General features: G+C 47.5%; 1 protein-coding gene across 1 annotated transcript in view; it reads right to left on the bottom strand.

The window, feature by feature from the left end:
- The window catches only part of GPKOW (G-patch domain and KOW motifs), a 458,842-nt gene that overhangs the window by 74,740 nt on the left and 362,998 nt on the right, over positions 1-21,104 (bottom strand). The window contains exon 9 of the mRNA XM_069645285.1: positions 3,801-3,870. Within this exon, the coding sequence (XP_069501386.1) occupies positions 3,801-3,870 (70 nt within the window). The remainder of the gene's footprint in view (positions 1-3,800; positions 3,871-21,104) is intronic.

Here is a 21,104-nt window from a genome sequence, read left to right as displayed (position 1 = left end):
AAACGTCCTACACTAGCGGGAAGAGCCACTCCACGACGAGTGCGTCTCCCAGAGCTCCTCTCGGAGGAAATTCCCTCGAGCAATACCTTTCACACTTCTGGTTGGCACCAGTCGGGAACAGGTCCACTTGCGGGGTTCCCCAAAGGGCAAGGATTTCCTGAAGGACTTCCTGAGCTAGCTCCGAATCGGAGCTCTGCCTGCTCAGAGCGTCCGCCATGTTCTGGCATCATGCACTGGCATCATGCAAGGACTGACGCAGATCCTCAATCCTACTCTCCTCAGAAATGAGACAGTCCGGAACATTGGGAGTCCCATTTGGAAGACCAAAAGGACTAACATCCTCATCGGATCCCTCTTCATCTTCATAGATATTCTGGAGAGACTGAAAAAACTCCTTCCTACGGAGAGCAGTACACCTCTTATCAGGGACAGGCTTCACAGACTTGGAAGGTGCCTTCCTTGGAAGATACACAGCCACAGGGGCTTCCATCAGTAAATTCAGGCCAGCCGGCACCAATGGCATTGACGGCGTCAACGTCGACAATGGCGATGATAGCTTCGAGGGCCTGACTGGGTGTAAAGACCCGACAGACTCACTCGACGGACACGGCGCCGATGGCGTCGACACCTTCGACAACTTCACATGCTTGGACGGTTTCGCTGGAGACGAAGAACGCGACTTGGACCTGGCACGTCTCTGGCGATCCCCCGATACCTTGTCCGACCGGGACCTCAGCGTCTCCCGATGCTTATTGCGCCGGCTACCTGGGCCCGATGGCGCACAAGTATCAGGTTGAGACCGTTCCTTGCCAGCTTCTAACGAAGGTGTGGATGGATCTGTGCCCTGAGATTGGAAAATCTGCACCATTTACTCCTGAAAAGACTCCCATTCCTCGGGGGAAGAGGATTTAGTGGGGCAGGCCACCTTTTTCAGGTAGTCGTTATTGGACGAGGACGGGGAAGGCGAACGATGACGCCGCTTCCTGGACCGCCTCGACGAAGAGGAAGAGTGACGTGACCCACTCCGGGACCTAGATCGCTTGGACTTCTTCCGACGAGGACAGTCTCCTCTCGACTCGTCAGTCGACAGACCAGTAGACTTAGATATACAGGGCTTGGAAACACGGCCTACCTTCAATTTCCCCTTATGCTCCCGCAAGGCCATGGCAGTCAACGCCTGGCACTTCAAGCAATCGTCCGTAGCATGGTCCTCGCCCAGGCACCACAAGAAAATATGATGCAGGTCTGTGATGGACATCTTGTACCTGCAGTCCCGATACTTCTTGAAGCCAGACCGGGGTGGAAGAAAAAGAGATGATACGAGGCGCGCTGAGTTCTCAAAGCGAACACGTTTGCGGAAAACAGAACTGAGCCAACTGGCACCGTGCGTGCTTCTTATAACAGCCGCTGATGTCACACTCGAAAGAGGCCTTCGAGGGACATCAAACCGACGCAAGGGCACCCTCTGCCAGAAAAATGACTAATGCAGATGCGAGCATTGGCGAACCGAGAATAATCTCTGCCCTCAGTACCATGTCGCAGGAACTGCTGAGAAACCTCATCTGGAAAGGAACCTCAGCTGGAGAAGCTTTGGAATGGGACTTTACCTATGTAGTGCAAGTCTTCCTGAATTAACAGTTACTCAGTATTTGTGAGTATTTATACAATCGGATCGGGCCTTGAGAGCTCACTAAAAAATGTGGTGTTCCTGCAGAGCTGTTGCCATGGCAGTGGAAGTATAGCAGCTTCAATTGTCAAAAGGATGGTGTGCTCAATTCAAGCTCGAGGTCCCATTGAAATTGTCTGGAATTGTCTGGGCCCGACAAGTCAGGTTTTACCAGGCCTGTGGGTAGGATGCACCTGGGATTGGGTGCTGTGCCACAATATGCAGCAAATGAAAGTTCCTGGACAGCCAGCCCAATTCCTGCTCAGTACCTAGGGATACCTCTGGATGTGTGGATATGGTTAGGAACAGACTGGTTTTCAATGAGATACTAGAATCACTACACAAGGGCTGAATTGTTTGGGGAAAATGGTAGTGGAAGAAATGAATGCCCTGTCGAATAGTGATCTTTAGATTGAATTGAGAGGTTTAGTAAAGGTCTGTCCACGTAACCTGGTTCTTATGAAACCAACACTGTAAAAAGGTGTAAGGAACTTGTGTATGTATTGTGCATTAAGTGTAAACATAGGGAATGTGGATGCACATTGTTGTGTGTTCTTTTTCACTTCCAAACATGTGTTCTCACTGTGTTATTTGTGCTTTTCCTTTGACATTAATGCTTAGAATAGACTCTATAATGTCTTATTTCATTCTAGCTAATAAGAGTGAACTTCAATATGATTGATTTATAATTAGTGTGCTATGTTCTTCCCCGTTAAATTCAGTTTTCTATTTGGAAAATTGGCATGAAAGGTCACTAAGGTACACTCTTGCCCTGAAGCCTGCAGAGCAGGTTTGAATCCAGATTTTGCTTGTTTAGCTTGTGTCTTGGACCTGCATATGTCGCTACACTGACACCATTGACAGCCTTTTTATGCAAAACTGTACAATATACAGGTGCTGAAATTGGACCTATATATTTGTCATGAGATACAGTGGCTATTGCAAGGGAACTTTGTGGTGCAACATAAAGAGGCATTCTATTGTTTGGCGGGACTTCAAAAGACGTACTGCTGAAAAAGATAGCATCTGGCTCTCCTAGAGACAGGAACAATGGGAACATTTGCTTGTTTAATGTCAAGTGCCTACATTTATTTTAAAACTATCAGCACAGAAGGAAGTATGGCATTGACCAACACTAGGAGAGTGCAGGGGCAGAGTATAAAGAATATATAGATGTGAGATTTGAAAGCGGCATCGACCGAGCGGAGGAAGAATATGGAGACAGGGAACAGGAACAGATAGAACAGCAAGGAAACAAAGATCATGGAATTGTGGGAAAGGAATAATGACAGAATATGGTGGAAGGGATAGAGGTATAAAAGGATGGGAGTGAAAATAGGAACCAAAATAACAGTGGAAGAGGGTGAGAAAGACAACAGAGAGAACAGAGCAAGACAGAGATGTAAGGGTGAGATGAGAACAGTGAGTAGGAGGAAGGGACTACACAGTCCACTGTGAAACAGCAGAAGACAGGAGGACAGCACAGCAAAAACAAAGTGTGGGAAAAGGCAAGGACAACTGAAGGCAAGATGTAGTTGAAAATGATGCCAAAGGCACAAAAACCAGTTTGAGAAAACAGGACAGAGTGAGAACAGAAAGCAAGATAGGAGGGCATGGAAAAGAAAGGAAAAGCACTGAAACAGGAGAGATTGGAGAAAATAATGGAGCATGATAAAACAGTGACAAGGCCAAGACAACAATGAAAAGAATGCAAAGGCTAACAATGGGAATGGGTAACAGGATATGAAAGGATAAAGTATGAGGGTGTAAAAGAATGGAGAAGAAATGCCCATAGGTGACAGGGTAGTAATGGGGAGAGAGAGAAAAGGAAGCTAGTGAAGATTGGGGCAGAGGTAAAGAAAGGCATGGAGCGAGAACAATGGACAAGAGAAAAAAGAGGGAGAGAAAGATCATCAAAGAATAAGGAGCAAGAGACGACAGATGCCAGAAGGAAAACTTGAAGTAAAAGGGGAAAGAACAAACCATGGGAAGAGGAACAGAGTACAGAATGAGGGAAAACAAAACAGAAGAAAGGATGAAAGAAAAAGAAGAAACTGACCATACTAGAGTAATGAGAGGGTAGAAGAAAGGGTGAGAGAATTGGGAATAAAACGGAGAAGAATGCTTAACTGACCATCCAGAACGCGCCCATCCTCTGTCCGGCATACGCACAGTTCAGGGCTCAGCACATCTTCAATTCTCATCTGTGGAGGCAGAACAAAAACAGCATGCTGTTAAGGTGTTTCTCATCTTGTCTCACAAAAACAAATTGTCTGGAAGCTGCTGGGGACATAGACTGGTTCCCTGGAAAGCTATTTTACCAGAACTATTGGCGGAACGTACTACACATTGTGACGATTCAAAGGATCTCGTCACTTCTCCCCAAATGGAAGCACTTCTCTGTGAGGCTAGTCAGGTGAGACCGCTACATGATACTCCCCTCTAGGGGTAGCAGAAAGTGGGACCTCAGAGGAAGAGACTCTCCTCTTGGGGACAAGGGCTCCCAATCTGTCAAGGAACTCCCTAGACTCCTTTATGAGGAGTCGACAAGAATATCTGATGACCGCTCAAGTCCCTCCAAACCAGTATTAATTGCTTAATGCAATATCCCCAACAATCCACCTCATCAGGCCAGTTGTACTGTGAAGAAGAAGAATGTGAGAACTATGCAGAGTACATGGTTGCCAGCCAACCACTCTGGGACGTAGAAGATAGACCAAGGAGCACAAATGTCCTCAAGCAAAAGAAACAAAGAACTGTGCGTCTGGTAGTCCAACTAAAGGCTTCATAAAAACATACATCTGAGGCAGTACATAAATCCACTCTTAGTATAAGGCTGTACAACCTGAGAACATGTGGTAGCATAGACAGAGCAGCCAGGCTTATCTTAGGAGGGAGAGAGGGCTGTAGCTTGGTACAAAGAAATTGTAGCATACATATGGTCCAAAGAAACACTGAAACACTACGTATTGTAAAAAATAAAAATTGTTTATTTAAATACAAGTAGGCCCAGATAGATCTTGTGGAAATAAGTACTATCCCATATCATAAACAATAATAAAAAGCAACTCAATACTCAAGGGATACAACCCAAAGTATAACCTTATTAAAAATAGCAATCAGCAGTTCAAGGTGAGTCAAACCTAAAACACATTAAGAATGCAATCAGCTATTCTTGGTGAGTAACACCAGGTTAGATATACTTTTAGAATAAAGTCAGTCATTCAAGGGTAGTAGACTTGTCAGTCATGCAGTGACACTCAGTTAAGAAATTCCTAAATAAACCAACCCTGTTACAAGTATACTTCTTGCAACATTACTTTTTAGAACTCAGTTCACAGGGGGCATTGCCTGCAGCCTGCAAAGTGGCTGCTTAGCCGCGGGTCTCCTAACCCTTGAGGTCTTCCCTTAGGTGGTTCCCCCCCCCTCCTGTGCCCCAATCAGACCTAAAATCTGAAGGTCTGGAATCCTGAAGGATGTGGGCACAAGGTGATGCCGGCCACAGGCCACGAGTAGCCCTAATTTACAGAGAATATGGTGCACCAACAGCCTGTGAGGAGGCGGCCGTCGAGGCAGAAAATGGCGGATGGCGCAAGCTCAGCAGCGAGTGGAGCAGTGAAGTGGTAGGGGGAAGAAGGTGGGGCCAAAGCAAATGTGGGAGGCTGTGGGAGCACTGCCTGGTGAGGGCCGAGATGCTGGATGGTGGTGGCACCTTCGGCCTCTTGAAGCAGCAATCAGAGCCGGGAGGCTAAGGAGACCCACCAGGAGTCAGCTGCGGCTCCCCTGGAGTCACTGGAGCAATGTTTCGTGAGCAGCAGGCAAGCCGTGGGTCCTCTCTCGTCCCCGAAGGCAGCTCCGTTGAGAGCGATAACTGCCTGGTAGCGGAGGACGGAGCAGTGAGGTCGAGACACGGCCTCCCGCCTGTAGTGGAGAAGTGCGAGGTGAAGGGGACCAGCAACGCGACGGGAGCCGGGCCGGCAAGCCACCTGTAACTGCATAATCCGAGGTGAGCAGCAGAGAGGGAGGCTGCGGCAGGAGGCGGAGCGGGGGGCATGGATCAAGATAGTAGAGCACTATGCTGGTTCTCATAACGGCCCCCACAATGGGCTGTGACTGGCATACTAAGCCCCTGAGGTGGCTATTAAAACTGGAGCTCCTCATATATCCAGCGGCTCTGATCAGCATGAGACACTCCAGGCATCACATGGAGTAATGCAAAATTACTGAGGTAACCCCTGCTGGATGGATGATGACCATGGGGTGGCACACCTAACATAGCAAGCAAAGGAAGCAGCATTACAAGCAGTGACTGTTGGGGAGAATTTACATTTCAGTGCCAATTCCCTTTAACCTTTAGAGACCCTCAGCTCTTTTGCTGGACTCAGGGCTTTTTAAATTTAACTCCTGAGTGAGTGGGACTTTTTTTTCTCACTCTCTTATGTGTTTTTTTACGACTAGGATTTCTGTGTTTCTTACTGTTTTATGGAGTCTGGTAAACTTCATAGGCATCTGCTTTTTGCATTGTGACACACAGCACCTTTTGTCCCTTGGACTTTTCTTAATGTTGAACTACATTTTCTTGGGTGAACTACTGTTCAAGAATAGTAAGATGACCCCTGTCTTACTTGCCTTTTCTTTTGTGGGTTCAGCGCACACAACCCTGTGTGGAGTGCTAGGGTGTTACATAGTAACTCCTTTGTCCCACTTCTCTATTTAACATTCTGTTACACTAACTAACTTGAAGGGCTGGTGGCAGTGGTTTCATTTTAACTACCTTGTGCCATGTATCTGCAAGCCGATTCCTCGGCTGCAGTACAGCCCCAAAGGGTGACCATTATCCCAAAATGGCGCCGTCTTCTTTTTTGCCATTTCTTGTCAGTTTCTTCTGGGCTTTGACTCTGTCGTTTGAATCAGGTTTGAGTCCTTTGTGCATTTTGCCTTTGGCGGGCTTCAGCTCTGAAGCCCGCCCAGGGTCCAGCATGTCTGGAAAGGCAGGAAATGAGGGAGGGTCCTGAAACTCCCCTGTTCTTTGTCTCTAGGTGTGCCTGAGTGAAAGCAGTTCTGATTGGCCGGCTGGCTGTCCTGCAGGATGATTGAAAGCCTAGGGCTGTGAGTGAATGGGAACTTGCTTAAAAGGTGAGGTTTTTGGGACTAGAGGCAGAGTCGACGACTGGAGGACAACATCCAACAAAGACGACATGAAGGAACGCCAGCAGCAACCTCCTGGACCGCGAAGTGCCCGGTGAAGACCTGCAGCTCTGCTGATCCAGTTTTTGTTTTGACTGGGAAGACCTGTACAGGAGGACTTCCACCATTTGGCTGGTGGGACCAGCTAGCCTTAAGACCTGCTTCGTTTTGGTGCAACCCCCGACCTGCTGTGACATTCCAAGGCTGCAGAATCCCAGTGCCAGGGACTCCTGACCATAATCTAGTGCATTGTCTCCGGAAGTGTGAATCTGGCCAACACTTCGTGGGCATCCAGAGGACCCTACAGAAGCAGGAAATCTTCATCCAGAGTCCCATCACCAGAGTACAGGACCGAGAGATCAAGCACCTTCTAACCAGAGCTTTCCGTTCTTTGGTGCTGAGAAAAAGGCGCCAAAACCAAAAAAGACCACTGAATCAAGGATAATCCATTGTTGCCGAGCCCCTCTCTCGAGTGGTGCCACAGAAGCCCGCCAGACCTCCTCCCTTTTGTCACCACGACCAAGGAACACGAACAAGGGTCTGCTACACTGCAACAGGAAGGCATCCAGCTGGAACACATTTTTCAGTTTACAGGTACTTTGGGTCTTGGGGTACATCTACCTTTTGCCAATTGTGGTCCTTCCTAGCTTGGGGAGCTCTATTTTACCCACTTTGGAGTTGACTTCAACTCACTTGCGCTTCTTCAAGGTGGCTCCTCTTGAGCTTGTGTGATTTTCTATTTGAACTACTGACTTTTCTAAAACCTTTTCCAAGAAGAGCTTTGAACTAGTCCATTGACCGTGGCTGTCCTGGCTCCAGGGCAGCCTTCTGAATCTATTGGCTTTGGCAGTAGTTGTTCCATTACAAGTTTTAATTGTTGAACATTATTATTGCAGGGATAAAATAATGCCTACATCCCTCTGTGAGAATCTGTTTTTCAAAAGTACAAAGCATGTTCTGATTTAACTAACTTTTTCCTCCTGATAACTCACTATTGCAATGGTGATCACAAATAAGTGTTATTACTGACCTCAAATGATGTCACACAATGTGCTGGACTATGTATAACATATAAAAAGATACTCGCCTGCTTTATTGCTCTTGTTGAATTGAATCCTAACTTTGGGATTAATGTTATGAGTAGTTACTGCTTTTTAAAGATTGTCTAATTATCCTTGTGTATATATGGGATACATTACTCACCGTCATAGTATTTCTGATGCTTGTATCTGCTTAGATGCACAAGCTATGCATAGGCTGACATCTAGTGGAAGCTGCAGAGTATTACAGCTGTTGTTTTCGAAACTCGAAAAGGGACATCGACGGGGAGTTCCAGTAATACTATCCCTAGCGTAACGTCTGCAGTTGTAACGCTCACCTGATTCCCGTAGAGGCGCCGGTCTTGACTGGGCGTATACCGTATCTTCAAAGGTGATGTGTAACACACGGCTGGCTCTTTGGGCTGGACCTCTGTGCACTGTATGTCTGACTCGAAGGGTAAGATGTCTGCAGATAGAAAATATGGGATTAATGAACTGGGCTATTGAATGTCTCTCTCTTCTTCCCTTTCTCTTCTCCTGTAGAACCCCAAAGGTTAACGCTCTCACCTTAGGTAAGTGAACGCCGTGCTCTCCATCTGCCTCGGGGCAGGGTGCTGTACCCAGTTTCTTCACTGGATAAGGGGAGCAGGCCTCTTGACTTCAGAGGACTGCTGTCCGTCGTTTACTGCACGAACGGTAAGTTTCGAGTAATTCTAATGTCTTTAAAAGTCTTTAGTAATGATGTCTCTTGTTTTGCAGGGTTCCGGCGATGGCGGATGACGGGCTGAAGTGAGTTGAAGATGGAGCCCGTGTGAGGAATAGAAGCGCCTGGAAGCACGTAAGTAAGCGCTTGTTGCCTGCTTCACGATGCGCTCTAACTGTCTTTTTATTTTGCAGGTACAAGTTCGGAGCGGCTGCAGGGTGCCGGAATACCCACTGGGTTAGATGTGGAAAGGAGTAATGGCACGTGAGTATTAAAGTTCCCCAATGTCTTTAAACGCACCTTGTTTTGTCTTTCAGATGCGGGATGCAGCGCTGAAGGCCTCCGGAGCGTGCGAAGAGTTGGTAAGCTTTTGTCTTTCAGATGCCGGAATGCAGTGCAAAGACCTCCGGAGCGCACGAAGAGTAGGTAAGCCTTTGTCTTTCAGATGCCGGAATGCAGCGCGAGGCGTTGGTGACAGCCGATGGACCAGGGAAGTGAAGCGCTGTCACTGAAGACCGTAATGCTAACCTGTTCTTTCTTGTCTTTATAGGTGTTGCTGAAGACTGGATTCAGGATGGTAAGCCTTTTTCCTTAGGCCCAGGATCAGATGCAGAAGACACGATGAGCGTTCTGCTGCAGAGGATGCAGAATAACGCAAAGCAAGATTCATCCATCGGGTGTGGTTTAAATAGCCTCCTGTAGTGCTTAGGTGTCTCCTTCCACAGCCACGCCTAGGTAAGAAAAGAGTTCCTGCTTTCCAGAAGAGTTCCAGTGTTCTGAACCTAGGGAGTGGCTCCTGCCCCACCCAACAGGAAAAGTAGTTCCAAACAGAAGAGGATCAGAGGCTCAACTGGCAGGCAAGTAAGCAGCATGGTCTGCTGCAGGTAAGTCCACCCAAGCATTATGAGCCCGGCGCTTCCAGCGCTGGGACTGGGCATATTTATGAGCCTGGTGCCACTGGCGCCAGGACTGGGTCCAAAAGGTCCCAATTGGGACTGGTTGGCACTCGGAACCTGGGTTATGGATCTGCTTCCAAGGGAGTTGGGAAAACCCTGACCTTTTGGAAGCAGAGATCATGACAGTACCCCCCCTCAAGGCCCCTCCCAAACCGGGCTTCTCCGGGGGTTTTGGCTTGTCAGGAAATGTTCGGTGAAATCTTTTTATTAGGCGAGGAGCGTGGACATATTCAGCAGGTTCCCAGGATCTCTCTTGGGGGCCGTAGCCTTTCCAGTCAATTAGGTAAAATAGTTTAGATTTGGAGATCTTGGAGTCCAGAATGCTTTTGACTTCAAACTCGAGTTCTCCATCAACTAGGATGGGTTTTGGAGATTTAGTTAGTCGGGTTTGAGGTTGCACAGGTTTTAATAGAGAGACGTGGAAGACCGGATGTATCTTCATGTGCGGGGGCAAGTCCAACTTGACCGCTACTGGGTTTACTATGGTAGTGATGGAATAGGGACCAAGGTATCTTGGGTTGAATGTGCGTGGCCCTTTTAGAGGTAGATATTTGGTGGATAACCATACTTGATCCCCTACTTGATATTGAGGGGCTTCCTTCCGATGTTGATCTGCTCCTTTCTTGTATTGTTCTTTAGCCCTTTGAAGGTGAGAAACAGCTTCCTTAAAGGCTTGGGTGATTGTAGAATGCAGGTAGTCTACTGCTGGTGTTTCAAGATCTTGGAGGGGATCCAACTCCGAGGTTCGAGGGTGACTGCCGTATAAAAGAAAAAACGGGGTTTTCCCAGTTCCCGAACGGACAGAGTTATTGTAGGCATATTCGGCTATCCAAAGGATGTCTTTCCAAGTTTTTTCAGTTTGTTGCAGCATGCAGCGTAAATACTGTTCCAGAGTTTGATTGGTCCTCTCGGTTTGTCCGTCGGTCTGAGGGTGGTGACTGGTCGATAGTCTCACATCAATTTGAGCCGACCGACAGCAACTTCGCCAGAAATGAGAAATAAATTGACTACCTCGATCCGGAATTAGAACCGAAGGAAAACCGTGCAGTCGGACGATGTTTTCGAGAAATTCTCGGGCCAGAGTTGCTGCTGTTGGCAAGCCTTTGAGCGGAATGAAATGCGCCATCTTGGAGAATAAGTCCACGATTACTAGAATCGTATTGTATCCGGAGCATGGAGGTAGATCGGTGATAAAGTCCATAGAAAGCGTATGCCAAGGGCGAGGTGGGATGTCAATAGGGCGTAAGAGACCTGCTGGTCTTTCCTTTTGACTCTTGTTTTGGGCGCATACTCCACAGGACATTATAAAGTCTCTGATATCTTTTTTCCAAGACGGCCACCAGAAGTAGTGCTTGATCTTTTCTGAGGTCTTGGCCATACCGGGATGTCCTTCCATTAAAGAATCGTGATAACAAGTGATTACTTTTTTCTGTAAATCTGTGCTGGGCAGGTATAATCGTTCTTGGAAATACAATAAGTTGTCCTTTACTGCAAAGTCCTTTCCCTGCAGATGCCAATTCTGTATGTCTGCTGGAGTTACAAGTTGCCTGGCTTTATCCTTAACTTTCTCTATGGATTGTGTGGCGATTACACCCAGAATTCTTTGTTCGGGAATGATTGGTACAGGTTTAGGGTTGATCAAGTGTTCTTCCACTCCCATCCGAGAAAGGGCATCAGCTTTACCGTTTTTTGTACCAGGTCGATAGGTAATTATGAAGTCAAACTCGGCAAAGAATAATGCCCAACGGAGTTGTCTAGAGGATTGGGCTTTTGCGGTTTTCAAATATTGCAGGTTTCGGTGATCCGTAATCACAGTAACGGTGTGTCGGGCCCCCAGCAGAGAATGCCGCCAAGCCTTAAAGGCAGACTTGATAGCCAGAAGTTCCTTGTCAGTAATCGTGTAATTGATTTCAGGAGGCGAGAATTTGCGGGACCAAAATGCCACGGGATGCAACTGATTGGTTACCGGGTCCTTTTGTGATAGAACTGCCCCCATGGCAAGGCTTGAAGCATCAGTTTCCACGATGCAGGGGAGTTCGGGGCGAGGGTGTTTTAAGATTGGTGCAGAGATAAATTTAGTCTTCAAATCCTGGAAAGCTTGTTCCGCCTCGGTAGACCATTCAAAACGTTTGTTTTTCTTTAACAAGGCAGTGATGGGCTGGACTATTCGAGAAAATTCGGGGATAAACCTGCGGTAAAAGTTAGCGAAGCCTAACATGCTTTGCACACCTTTTAGGGAGGATGGTGATGGCCATTTGAGAACTGCATCGACCTTCTTTGAATCCATACGCACTCCGCTAGGTGATAATATGAATCCCAAGAATTCAACTTCAGTCACGTTGAAAACACATTTTTCCAACTTAGCGAAAAGTGTGTGTTGACGCAATCTTTCGAGGACCATTTTCACGTGTTTCCGATGTTCAGATTCCGATGAAGAATAAACGAGGATGTCGTCAATGTAAACAACAACACACACATCTATGAGCTCTCTGAGGACATCGTTCATAAAATATTGAAAGGCGGCCGGGGCATTGCAAAGTCCGAAGGGCATGACCTGATATTCAAATAGCCCATATTTGGTGCGGAAGGCCGTCTTCCATTCATCGCCCTCTTTTACTCGTACCAAGTGGTAGGCTCCTCTAAGATCCAGCTTTGTATATATGCATGCTTTCTGACTTGGTCCAGGAGTTCAGGGATCAAAGGTAATGGATATCTATTCTTGACGGTGATCTGGTTCAGGGAGCGATAATCTATACAAGTTCTAAGGTCTCCTTCCTTTTTTGGAACGAAGAACAAAGCTGAAGAAGCAGGGGACTTGGAAGGACGAATAAACCCATTTGCCAGGTATTGTCGAAGGTGAAGGTTCTCAGGCTCGGTGAGGGCATAAATTCTACTACAAGGAGGAGTAGATCCAGGTATAAGGTCTATCTGGCAGTCATAAGACCTATGAGGAGGTAGAGAGTTAGCCTGATCCTTCCGGAAAACATCTTGGTATTCTAGGTATTCGGGAGGTAACTGGGGAGTCTCTGAAGAAATTGCTGCCAGTGCAACACCAGGTGGAGGGTGACAAGTAGAGACACATTCTGGAAACTGGACCGTTCTTGCTCGCCAATCGATCAGAGGATTGTGTTTCTCTAACCAAGGTATTCCTAGAATAATCTGAAACTGAGGAGCCTTGATCACATCGAACACGATCTTCTCATGGTGTCCATCTTGACTTACTAGCGTCACTTCTCGAGTGGTATGCGTTACTGGTCCAGAGGCTATCTCCGTTCCATCCACCGTAGTAATGACGTCCTTTACAGCCTTGGGACAAAGAGTTAGATTCATCCTCAAAACCATTTCATGATCCACATAATTGCTGATGGCACCGCTGTCGACGTAAGCTTCAATTGCATGTAATCGATCCGGATTATCAGGGCTAATGAGGACCATAGGTATCACGAAATGCGAGGTCACGGAACTGGTTTTCACGCTCGGCAAGAGGACCTCTATTCTTGTCGGGCGAGGTTGTTTCCCTGCTCAGAGTTTGTAACTTTGGTAACTGCAGCTCCTACTGCCTTCTTGGCAGGTTTCACCGGACAGTCTCTAAGAAAGTGCCCTGAGTTTCCGCAATGGAGGCATAATTGCAACTGTTTTCTCCTTTCCCGCTCCTTTTGTGTTAGAGGACCTTTCAGGCCCCCTATTTGCATGGGTTCCCCGGAGTCTACTCCTTTGGAAGGAGTTGGCGGTTTGGAAAATACTCAAGCATCAAACTTGGAACGATCGGCCTTCCTGTTCTGCAGTCTGTGATCTATTTGAACGACTAAGTCTATATAGTCCGAACAATCTAGTGGGGGATTCACTACTTGGGCTAACACATCTTTGAGCTCTCCACGTAGACCTCTATAAAACAGCGTAATCCTTTTGTCCTCAGGCCATTGAGTTTCCACTATCAGTCTGTTGAAAGACGCAATATAAGCCAAAAGGTCTTGATTACCTTGTCGCAACGAAAGAAGCTCATTGTCCAAGGCCTGCCCCTGTGAATGTCTTGCGAACAGTTTTTCCATACTGAGCTGAAAAGCTTGAAAATCATGGAGGACCGGATCATCTTGATTTACTAGAGGGATCGACCAGTCTGCCGCATTGCCACTAAGGTACGAAAGCACGAAAGCTACTTTAGCTTGATCAGTTGGAAAGGCTGCTGGCCGGCATAAGAAATGCAACCGGCACTGATTGATAAATACTGCAAACCTCTTTGGGTCACCAGAAAATCGTTCGGGCGGAGCCAGAGGTACATTCCCAGGTAGGTTGATCTGCACTGGATTCATAGAGGATGTAGAAGGAAGATTACCCCCAGATGCGGGTAACGGGGTCTGTCCGGCTTGTGACTGTTAGGCAGAAACCTGTGCAGTTCCCTTGGGGAACACTGCAAAAGATTTAAGACCACAGGTATAGCAGTAAACCCACTTGGTAGCAGTCTGCACCACCCAGATTTACCTGGTAGCTGTGGCTGAGCAGTCAGACTTCCCTCAAGAAGAGTTAGGCAGTATGTAAAGTATACACAATATGTACTCAGACACAATAGCACAAGCAAACACTGACCAGAGCTTGGTTTCAAAAGTATATAGTTATTTATTTTCAAGAACATATATGTTGCAAACACTCTAGCAAAAATATAGTAAATCACTCTAAACACAGTTATATGGAAAGCAGTCCCAATCCTTATTCCTATCTAGACAACTCTAGGTTAACACCACATAATTCAAACAGAGGTGAGCGCTTAACGTTAGATGACACTCTAGTAGGTAAAAAGAAGGGAGAAGGAGCAGAATTAGGTTAAACACACCACTCTAAGGTCCAGAACACTTGCAATAGGCTCAAAGAAGTACCAAGTCACAGGTGAGCAAAAGTCACTAGGCAGGGCCCACTCTTAGAGTAGCCGGAGCGAAAAAATGTGCCCAAGATCACACTGTTATTAGGTATTCAAAGTCTTGCAAAGAGTTAGAAAGAGTTTAGAGTGGCTTAGAAAGTTTAGCCAGGGTGTCCCAGGCACTCCCAGGTTCGAAAGCCGGGGGCTAAATCTACCCCGTACAGTCGGTGGCAAGGGAAGCCAGGCGGAACACGGTACCTTAAGCGGAAAGGGTCCTCCAGCGGTGGCAGTTGTTCCAGGCAGTGGCAGCAAGGCTCGACGTCGGTCAGGGGAGAAGAAGTTCTCGCTGAAGAGCAGAAGAAGAAGGTCGTTGCACTGCCCGGGAAGAAACCAACCGCGGAGTCCTCCGGTTAAAGGGTTGTACCGACTTTCGCGGTTAGGGGTAAAAATGTGGTATTCCGGTTGCCGGGGTGCTTGGCACGGGCAAGGCGGCCACGGGATACCTCGAGAAGCGAAAAGAAGGCGAAAACTGGTTGTCCCCACCAGTCAAGGGAAGGAGCCACTCCGTTAAGAGTTCTCCTCGGTCGTCGGGAAAAGTGGTGAGACGGTTCAGCAGGGCTCCACCGGGTGGTGTCGTCGAAGCAGGTCGGCTCAGCTCTTCCCTCGTCGGATTCTTGGTCCTGTGGTGACTTCTAAAGTTCCAGTCCCCAAAGCCCTGCTTTTATGCAGCAAACCCCCATTCACCCAGCCTAGCTGTCACTCAAACATGCTAAGTGGTGAGCCGGCCGGCTCACCACTTGGGCCAATCAGGACGGAGTGCGACTTGAGTTACCAAGGTAACTCAGTCCAGGGTGCCTAAATCCCCCTCCACCCCTCCTAAGTACCCCAGACAGAGTGGCACCACTTTGGAGGGCTTCTGTGGAGAAGCCCGCCAAAAGTGGAACAAAGGGCTCCACTTTGGGTCAGAGTTACAGAGGCGAACGCCAACGCCATTTTAGGATCAAGTTTTGGCAAAAAGTCCCAACCGGAGTTATAATAATAAATATATAAACCGGCGGTATGTTTAAGGCTACCGTAAATAAATAATTAAATGTGTTAGCCTAAAACAATGGGAAATCCCATAGGAAAATATTCGCGGTCGAATATAAAAAGTAGTTTCCACTGCCACCAGCCAAAACTCGATCAGGGGGGACGGAGACGTGCCCCCTCGACTAACAGACCCTGGGGCAATCGAATTGCCCCAGCCAGTACGTCCACAATATGATGGTTTGTACTGGTTCTGTTCAGGATTCAAGACTAGCAAAGTCTTTGGTGACTTTACATGCCCTGGGAGACAGTAGTCAGTCCCAGGGTATGGAGTCTATGTTGGGGAGTCCCTAGGACACCCCTGGGTCACGGCACAGAGGGTGCTGTGTAACCCACATCACAAAAATACATGAGGCCCTATGGAGTAAAAGACCCCATAGCCCATTCAACACAAGGTTTAACCAAGAAAACACACTTCAACATGTCCAAGAGTGAGGGTAAAAGAGTCTCACTCTTGGCAGGAGAAAAAAAGAAACCCCAGAAATCCAGCAAAGCTGCTGGGGGACTCACTAGGTAGGGAAATTCAGCCTAAACAGAGAATTCTCCCTAACAGTGACTGTAGCAATTGTCTAGCGAGATCATCTGTTCGCTCCTTGGAAATAATCAGTTCCCTTCTTAGAGCGTTCGTTTCCTGACGGGCTGCATGCACTTCTGCCCTTAGTTCCCCAAGTAACTGGGCTAGCTGGTCGGTATCCGAGGTTTCCATAGCGCCTGGACGGGAGTTTTGCGGTAGGCTTTGCGTTCTGTAACGCTCACCGGATTCCCGTAGAGGCGCCGGTCTTGACTGGGCGTATACCGTATCTTCAAAGGTGATGTGTAACACACGGCTGGCTCTTTGGGCTGGACCTCTGTGCACTGTATGTCTGACTCGAAGGGTAAGATGTCTGCAGATAGAAAATATGGGATTAATGAACTGGGCTATTGAATGTCTCTCTCTTCTTCCCTTTCTCTTCTCCTGTAGAACCCCAAAGGTTAACGCTCTCACCTTAGGTAAGTGAACGCCGTGCTCTCCATCTGCCTCGGGGCAGGGTGCTGTAACCAGTTTCTTCACTGGATAAGGGGAGCAGGCCTCTTGACTTCAGAGGACTGCTGTCCGTCGTTTACTGCACGAACGGTAAGTTTCGAGTAATTCTAATGTCTTTAAAAGTCTTTAGTAATGATGTCTCTTGTTTTGCAGGGTTCCGGCGATGGCGGATGACGGGCTGAAGTGAGTTGAAGATGGAGCCCGTGTGAGGAATAGAAGCGCCTGGAAGCACGTAAGTAAGCGCTTGTTGCCTGCTTCACGATGCGCTCTAACTGTCCTTTTATTTTGCAGGTACAAGTTCGGAGCGGCTGCAGGGTGCCGGAATACCCACTGGGTTAGATGTGGAAAGGAGTAATGGCACGTGAGTATTAAAGTTCCCCAATGTCTTTAAACGCACCTTGTTTTGTCTTTCAGATGCGGGATGCAGCGCCGAAGGCCTCCGGAGCGTGCGAAGAGTTGGTAAGCTTTTGTCTTTCAGATGCCGGAATGCAGTGCGAAGACCTCCGGAGCGCACGAAGAGTAGGTAAGCCTTTGTCTTTCAGATGCCGGAATGCAGCGCGAGGCGTTGGTGACAGCCGATGGACCAGGGAAGTGAAGCGCTGTCACTGAAGACCGTAATGCTAACCTGTTCTTTCTTGTCTTTATAGGTGTTGCTGAAGACTGGATTCAGGATGGTAAGCCTTTTTCCTTAGGCCCAGGATCAGATGCAGAAGACACGATGAGCGTTCTGCTGCAGAGGATGCAGAATAACGCAAAGCAAGATTCATCCATCGGGTGTGGTTTAAATAGCCTCCTGTAGTGCTTAGGTGTCTCCTTCCACAGCCACGCCTAGGTAAGAAAAGAGTTCCTGCTTTCCAGAAGAGTTCCAGTGTTCTGAACCTAGGGAGTGGCTCCTGCCCCACCCAACAGGAAAAGTAGTTCCAAACAGAAGAGGATCAGAGGCTCAACTGGCAGGCAAGTAAGCAGCATGGTCTGCTGCAGGTAAGTCCACCCAAGCATTATGAGCCCGGCGCTTCCAGCGCTGGGACTGGGCATATTTATGAGCCTGGTGCCACTGGCGCCAAGACTGGGTCCAAAAGGTCCCAATTGGGACTGGTTGGCACTCGGAACCTGGGTTATGGATCTGCTTCCAAGGGAGTTGGGAAAACCCTGACCTTTTGGAAGCAGAGATCATGACAGCAGTACCCATGATGCTTCAGACGTCAAGGTCCCCGAGATTGTTTTGCATGAAGTGTAGCATGAGTACAGGTGTAGTAAAGCAGATTATGTATCAGATAACGCCCAGTAAAACATCTATCCACCTTCTACTCCAAGGGGAGTAAGGGTGGGCGCATGTGAATTTAAGCAGATACAAGCATCAGAAATATGATTACGGTGAGTAATGTATCCCTTCCGAGGCCTGTGGAATCTGCTTAAATCACATGCTATGCGTAGATTAGCGAGTAGTGTTTGGAGAAGGTGGTGGGTTGCGAGAAGGTACAGGGGCAAATAGATGTTTTAGTACCACGTGTCCCAACTGGGGAATCTGCTTTAGAGTGAGTGTCAATGCAGTAGAGCTGAGTAGAAGTGTGGATGGAGCTCCATGTAGCAGCTTTGCAAATGGCATCCAGCGGGACATTTGCAAAAAAGGCCAAGGTAGCTCCTGTACCTCTGGTGGAGTGAGCTCTTGGTGTGAAAGGCAGTGTTTTCTTGTGTACATAGTAAAGGACTGCCCTCCTTACATCTAGTGAATGTTTTTTTCTCAGCTGAGCTTGATGGATTTTTGGAAGAAAGCTGGTAGTTCGATGACCTGCTTGACATGGAACTTTGAAATGAACTTAGGTGAAAACCTAGGGTGCGTTCTTAATACCAATTTGTTTTTTGGATAACAAAGAAAGGGTCTTGCACTGACAACGCTTGCAATTCACTGACTCTCCCTATCGAGGTGATAGCCGCCAGAAAAGCCATTTTATAAGTGAGGTGTTTAAGACTGGACTTATGCATAGGCTCAAAGGGGTGTCCCATGAGTTTTGCAAGTACCACATTTAGGTCCCACCCTGGTGGCAGGTTTGAAATGGGGATGGGGGGGTGGGTAGAGTGGAGTCTCTTTACTCCATCCATGAAAGCCTTAATGACTTGGATTTTCGATTCCAAGTGATCCGACCGCCGCTGATTTTGCCGCGGCCGGAATGTTCGCATGAGAAAGGTGCAAACTACCAAAAGTTTGCACCTTTCTCATGCAAACACACTTACATACTACGGGGGCTGCAGGGGTTTTCCCCGCAACCCCTGCTCACTATACTATAAAGTATATAGTCTAGTATAAAGTATAGTGAGCAGGGTGTTGCGGGGGACACCCCTCCTGACCCCGTTTTCTTTCTTTTTTTTCTAATTATTTTCTTTTTTTTGCGGGTGAGCTGCGGGGGTGTCCCCTGCAACACCCCGCTCACTATGCCACACAGTATAGTGAGCGGGGTGTTGCAGGGGACACCCCCGCAGTCATTTTTTAAACATGTTTTACTTACCTGACATGCTACCACCAAAGGTTTGAACTTTTGGTGTTCGAACCTTTGGTGGTAGCATTTTTCGGTCGTACTGTAAAGTATAGTGAGCGGGGTGTTGCGGGGAACACCCCTGCAGCCCCTGTTTTTTTTCTTCATTTTTTTTGCGGGTGTGCTGTGGGAGTGTCGTCTGCAACACCCCGCTCACTATGCCACACAGTATAGTGACCATGGTGTTGCGGGGGACACCCCCGCAGTCTTTTTTTTTTTACTTACCTGCAATGCTACCATCAAAGGTTTGAACTTTTGGTGTTCGAACCTTTGGTGGTAGCATTTTTGGGTTGTTTTGTACGGTCTGACCTTTTTTTTTTTTTGGACCGATCGTACAAAACCGGATTTTCCACCAGGAAACCTTACTCTGAGAAGTGGTGTACGCGGATAGAGCCACCAGGTGAACTTTGATTAAGTTAAATACTAGCCCTGAGTCTAGTAAGTGAAGTATATAATGAAGAATGTGTGAAAGGAGGATTAGCAGACATTTGGTCGAAAACAAAATGGTCGACAAGACATTTGGTCGAAACCATTTGGTCGAAAGACAAATGGTCGAATTATTTTTTTTTTATTTTCACTTTTTTTTTTATTTGGGCCCCCCCAACCTCCTTTTTTTTCTAAAAAACCCTTTTTCCCCCCCTAAACTAAAACCTAAAAAAAATATATAGAAATAAAAAAATTAATTCAACCATTTGGTTTTCGACCAAATTCTGTCGACCAAATGTCTTTCGACGAAATGTCTGGACACCTGAAAGGAGTACATTCTATTCGGTTTGTTTTGATTGGCACCAAATTACAAATCTTTTCCACTTGTTAAAGTAACAGTGTCTAGTGTATGGTTTATGTGCCTCCTTGAGGATCTCCATACACCTTTGAGGTAGATTTAAATGGCCAAACTATGTCTTCAGGAGCCAAGCTGCCAAGTTCATAGACTGAGGTTTAGGGTGTAATGTTGTCCCCTCGTGCTGTGTGAGCATGTTGAAGGGGCACAGGAGTTTGATCAGGTCGCACATTGCCAGTTTGCGCAGATGTGGATACCAAGGTTATCTCGCCCCCACGTAGGAGCAACTAGGATTAATGTCACTTGTTCTTTGTGCATCTTGTTCAACACTCTGCTCATCAGAGGAGCTGGGGGAAAAGCGCAGGCAAATTTCCCTGACCAGTTCATCCACAGGGCGTTCCCATTGGAGTTGTGTTGGGGGAACCTGGATGCGAAGTCTGGGCATTGTTTGTTTTGGCTTGTGGCGAAAAAGTCTAGATGGGGGTAGCCCCATTGTGTGAAGATGCATTCTACGATATCTTTGTCGAGTTGCCACTCATGCTTTTCTGGTAGAAGATCTCTGCTTAGTGAGTCTGCTAGAGAACTGAGTTCTCCTGAAGCATGTTGCGACATTAGGAATATGCCCCGCTCGAGTGCCCATCTCCAAATTTTTTGTGCTAGCCTGGACAGACTTGTAGAGTGTGTGCCCCCATGCTTGTTTATATAAAACATAGCAGTGGTGCTGTCTGTGAGTTTTTGAACTGTTTGATCGGTCAGGTGTGCTTGGAAGGCTTGTAATGCCTTGAGCAATGCTAGAAGTTCTGCTGTGATTCTGGGCTGTGACCCGAGTCCACGGATCATGTGCTGTGAGATGAAGTTAATGGGCCCCCCCACCAGGTGAGTAATGAGTCTGTTGTTACAACCGCCTGCACCGCCGGGTCGTGAAAGGGTTTCCCCTTTAACTGGTTCTCCTTTGCCCATCAGCATAGAGCTTGTACTACTTGTACTAGGGTTGGCAAAACTGTTACGCTCACCTGGCTCCCACAGGGGCGTCGATCTGAACTGGACAGCTGCGGCCTCCACCAATGTGACGCGTAGTGCCGAGATGACGGACTGGACTGGCCCACCTAGCTTCGTTTGCTTGGCTCGTAGGAATATTCTTCTGCAAATGGAGAAAGGGAATTAACCACCCGTGGAGTTGAGCGTTAACCCTCCCCCACTCCTGCTGTTCTCCCCACTGATCACCTTTGATGTCCCCTCTTAAAGTCTCACCTGATGGTTTGGAAAGATGAGCTCTCC

The sequence above is a fragment of the Ambystoma mexicanum genome, chromosome 2p (genome assembly GCF_040938575.1).
Source record: "Ambystoma mexicanum isolate Mex_15411 chromosome 2p, UKY_AmexF1_1, whole genome shotgun sequence".
Taxonomy (NCBI): Eukaryota; Metazoa; Chordata; class Amphibia; order Caudata; family Ambystomatidae; genus Ambystoma; species Ambystoma mexicanum.
Note: the sequence above shows the minus strand (reverse complement) of the source record. Positions and strands in the feature narration are given on the sequence as shown.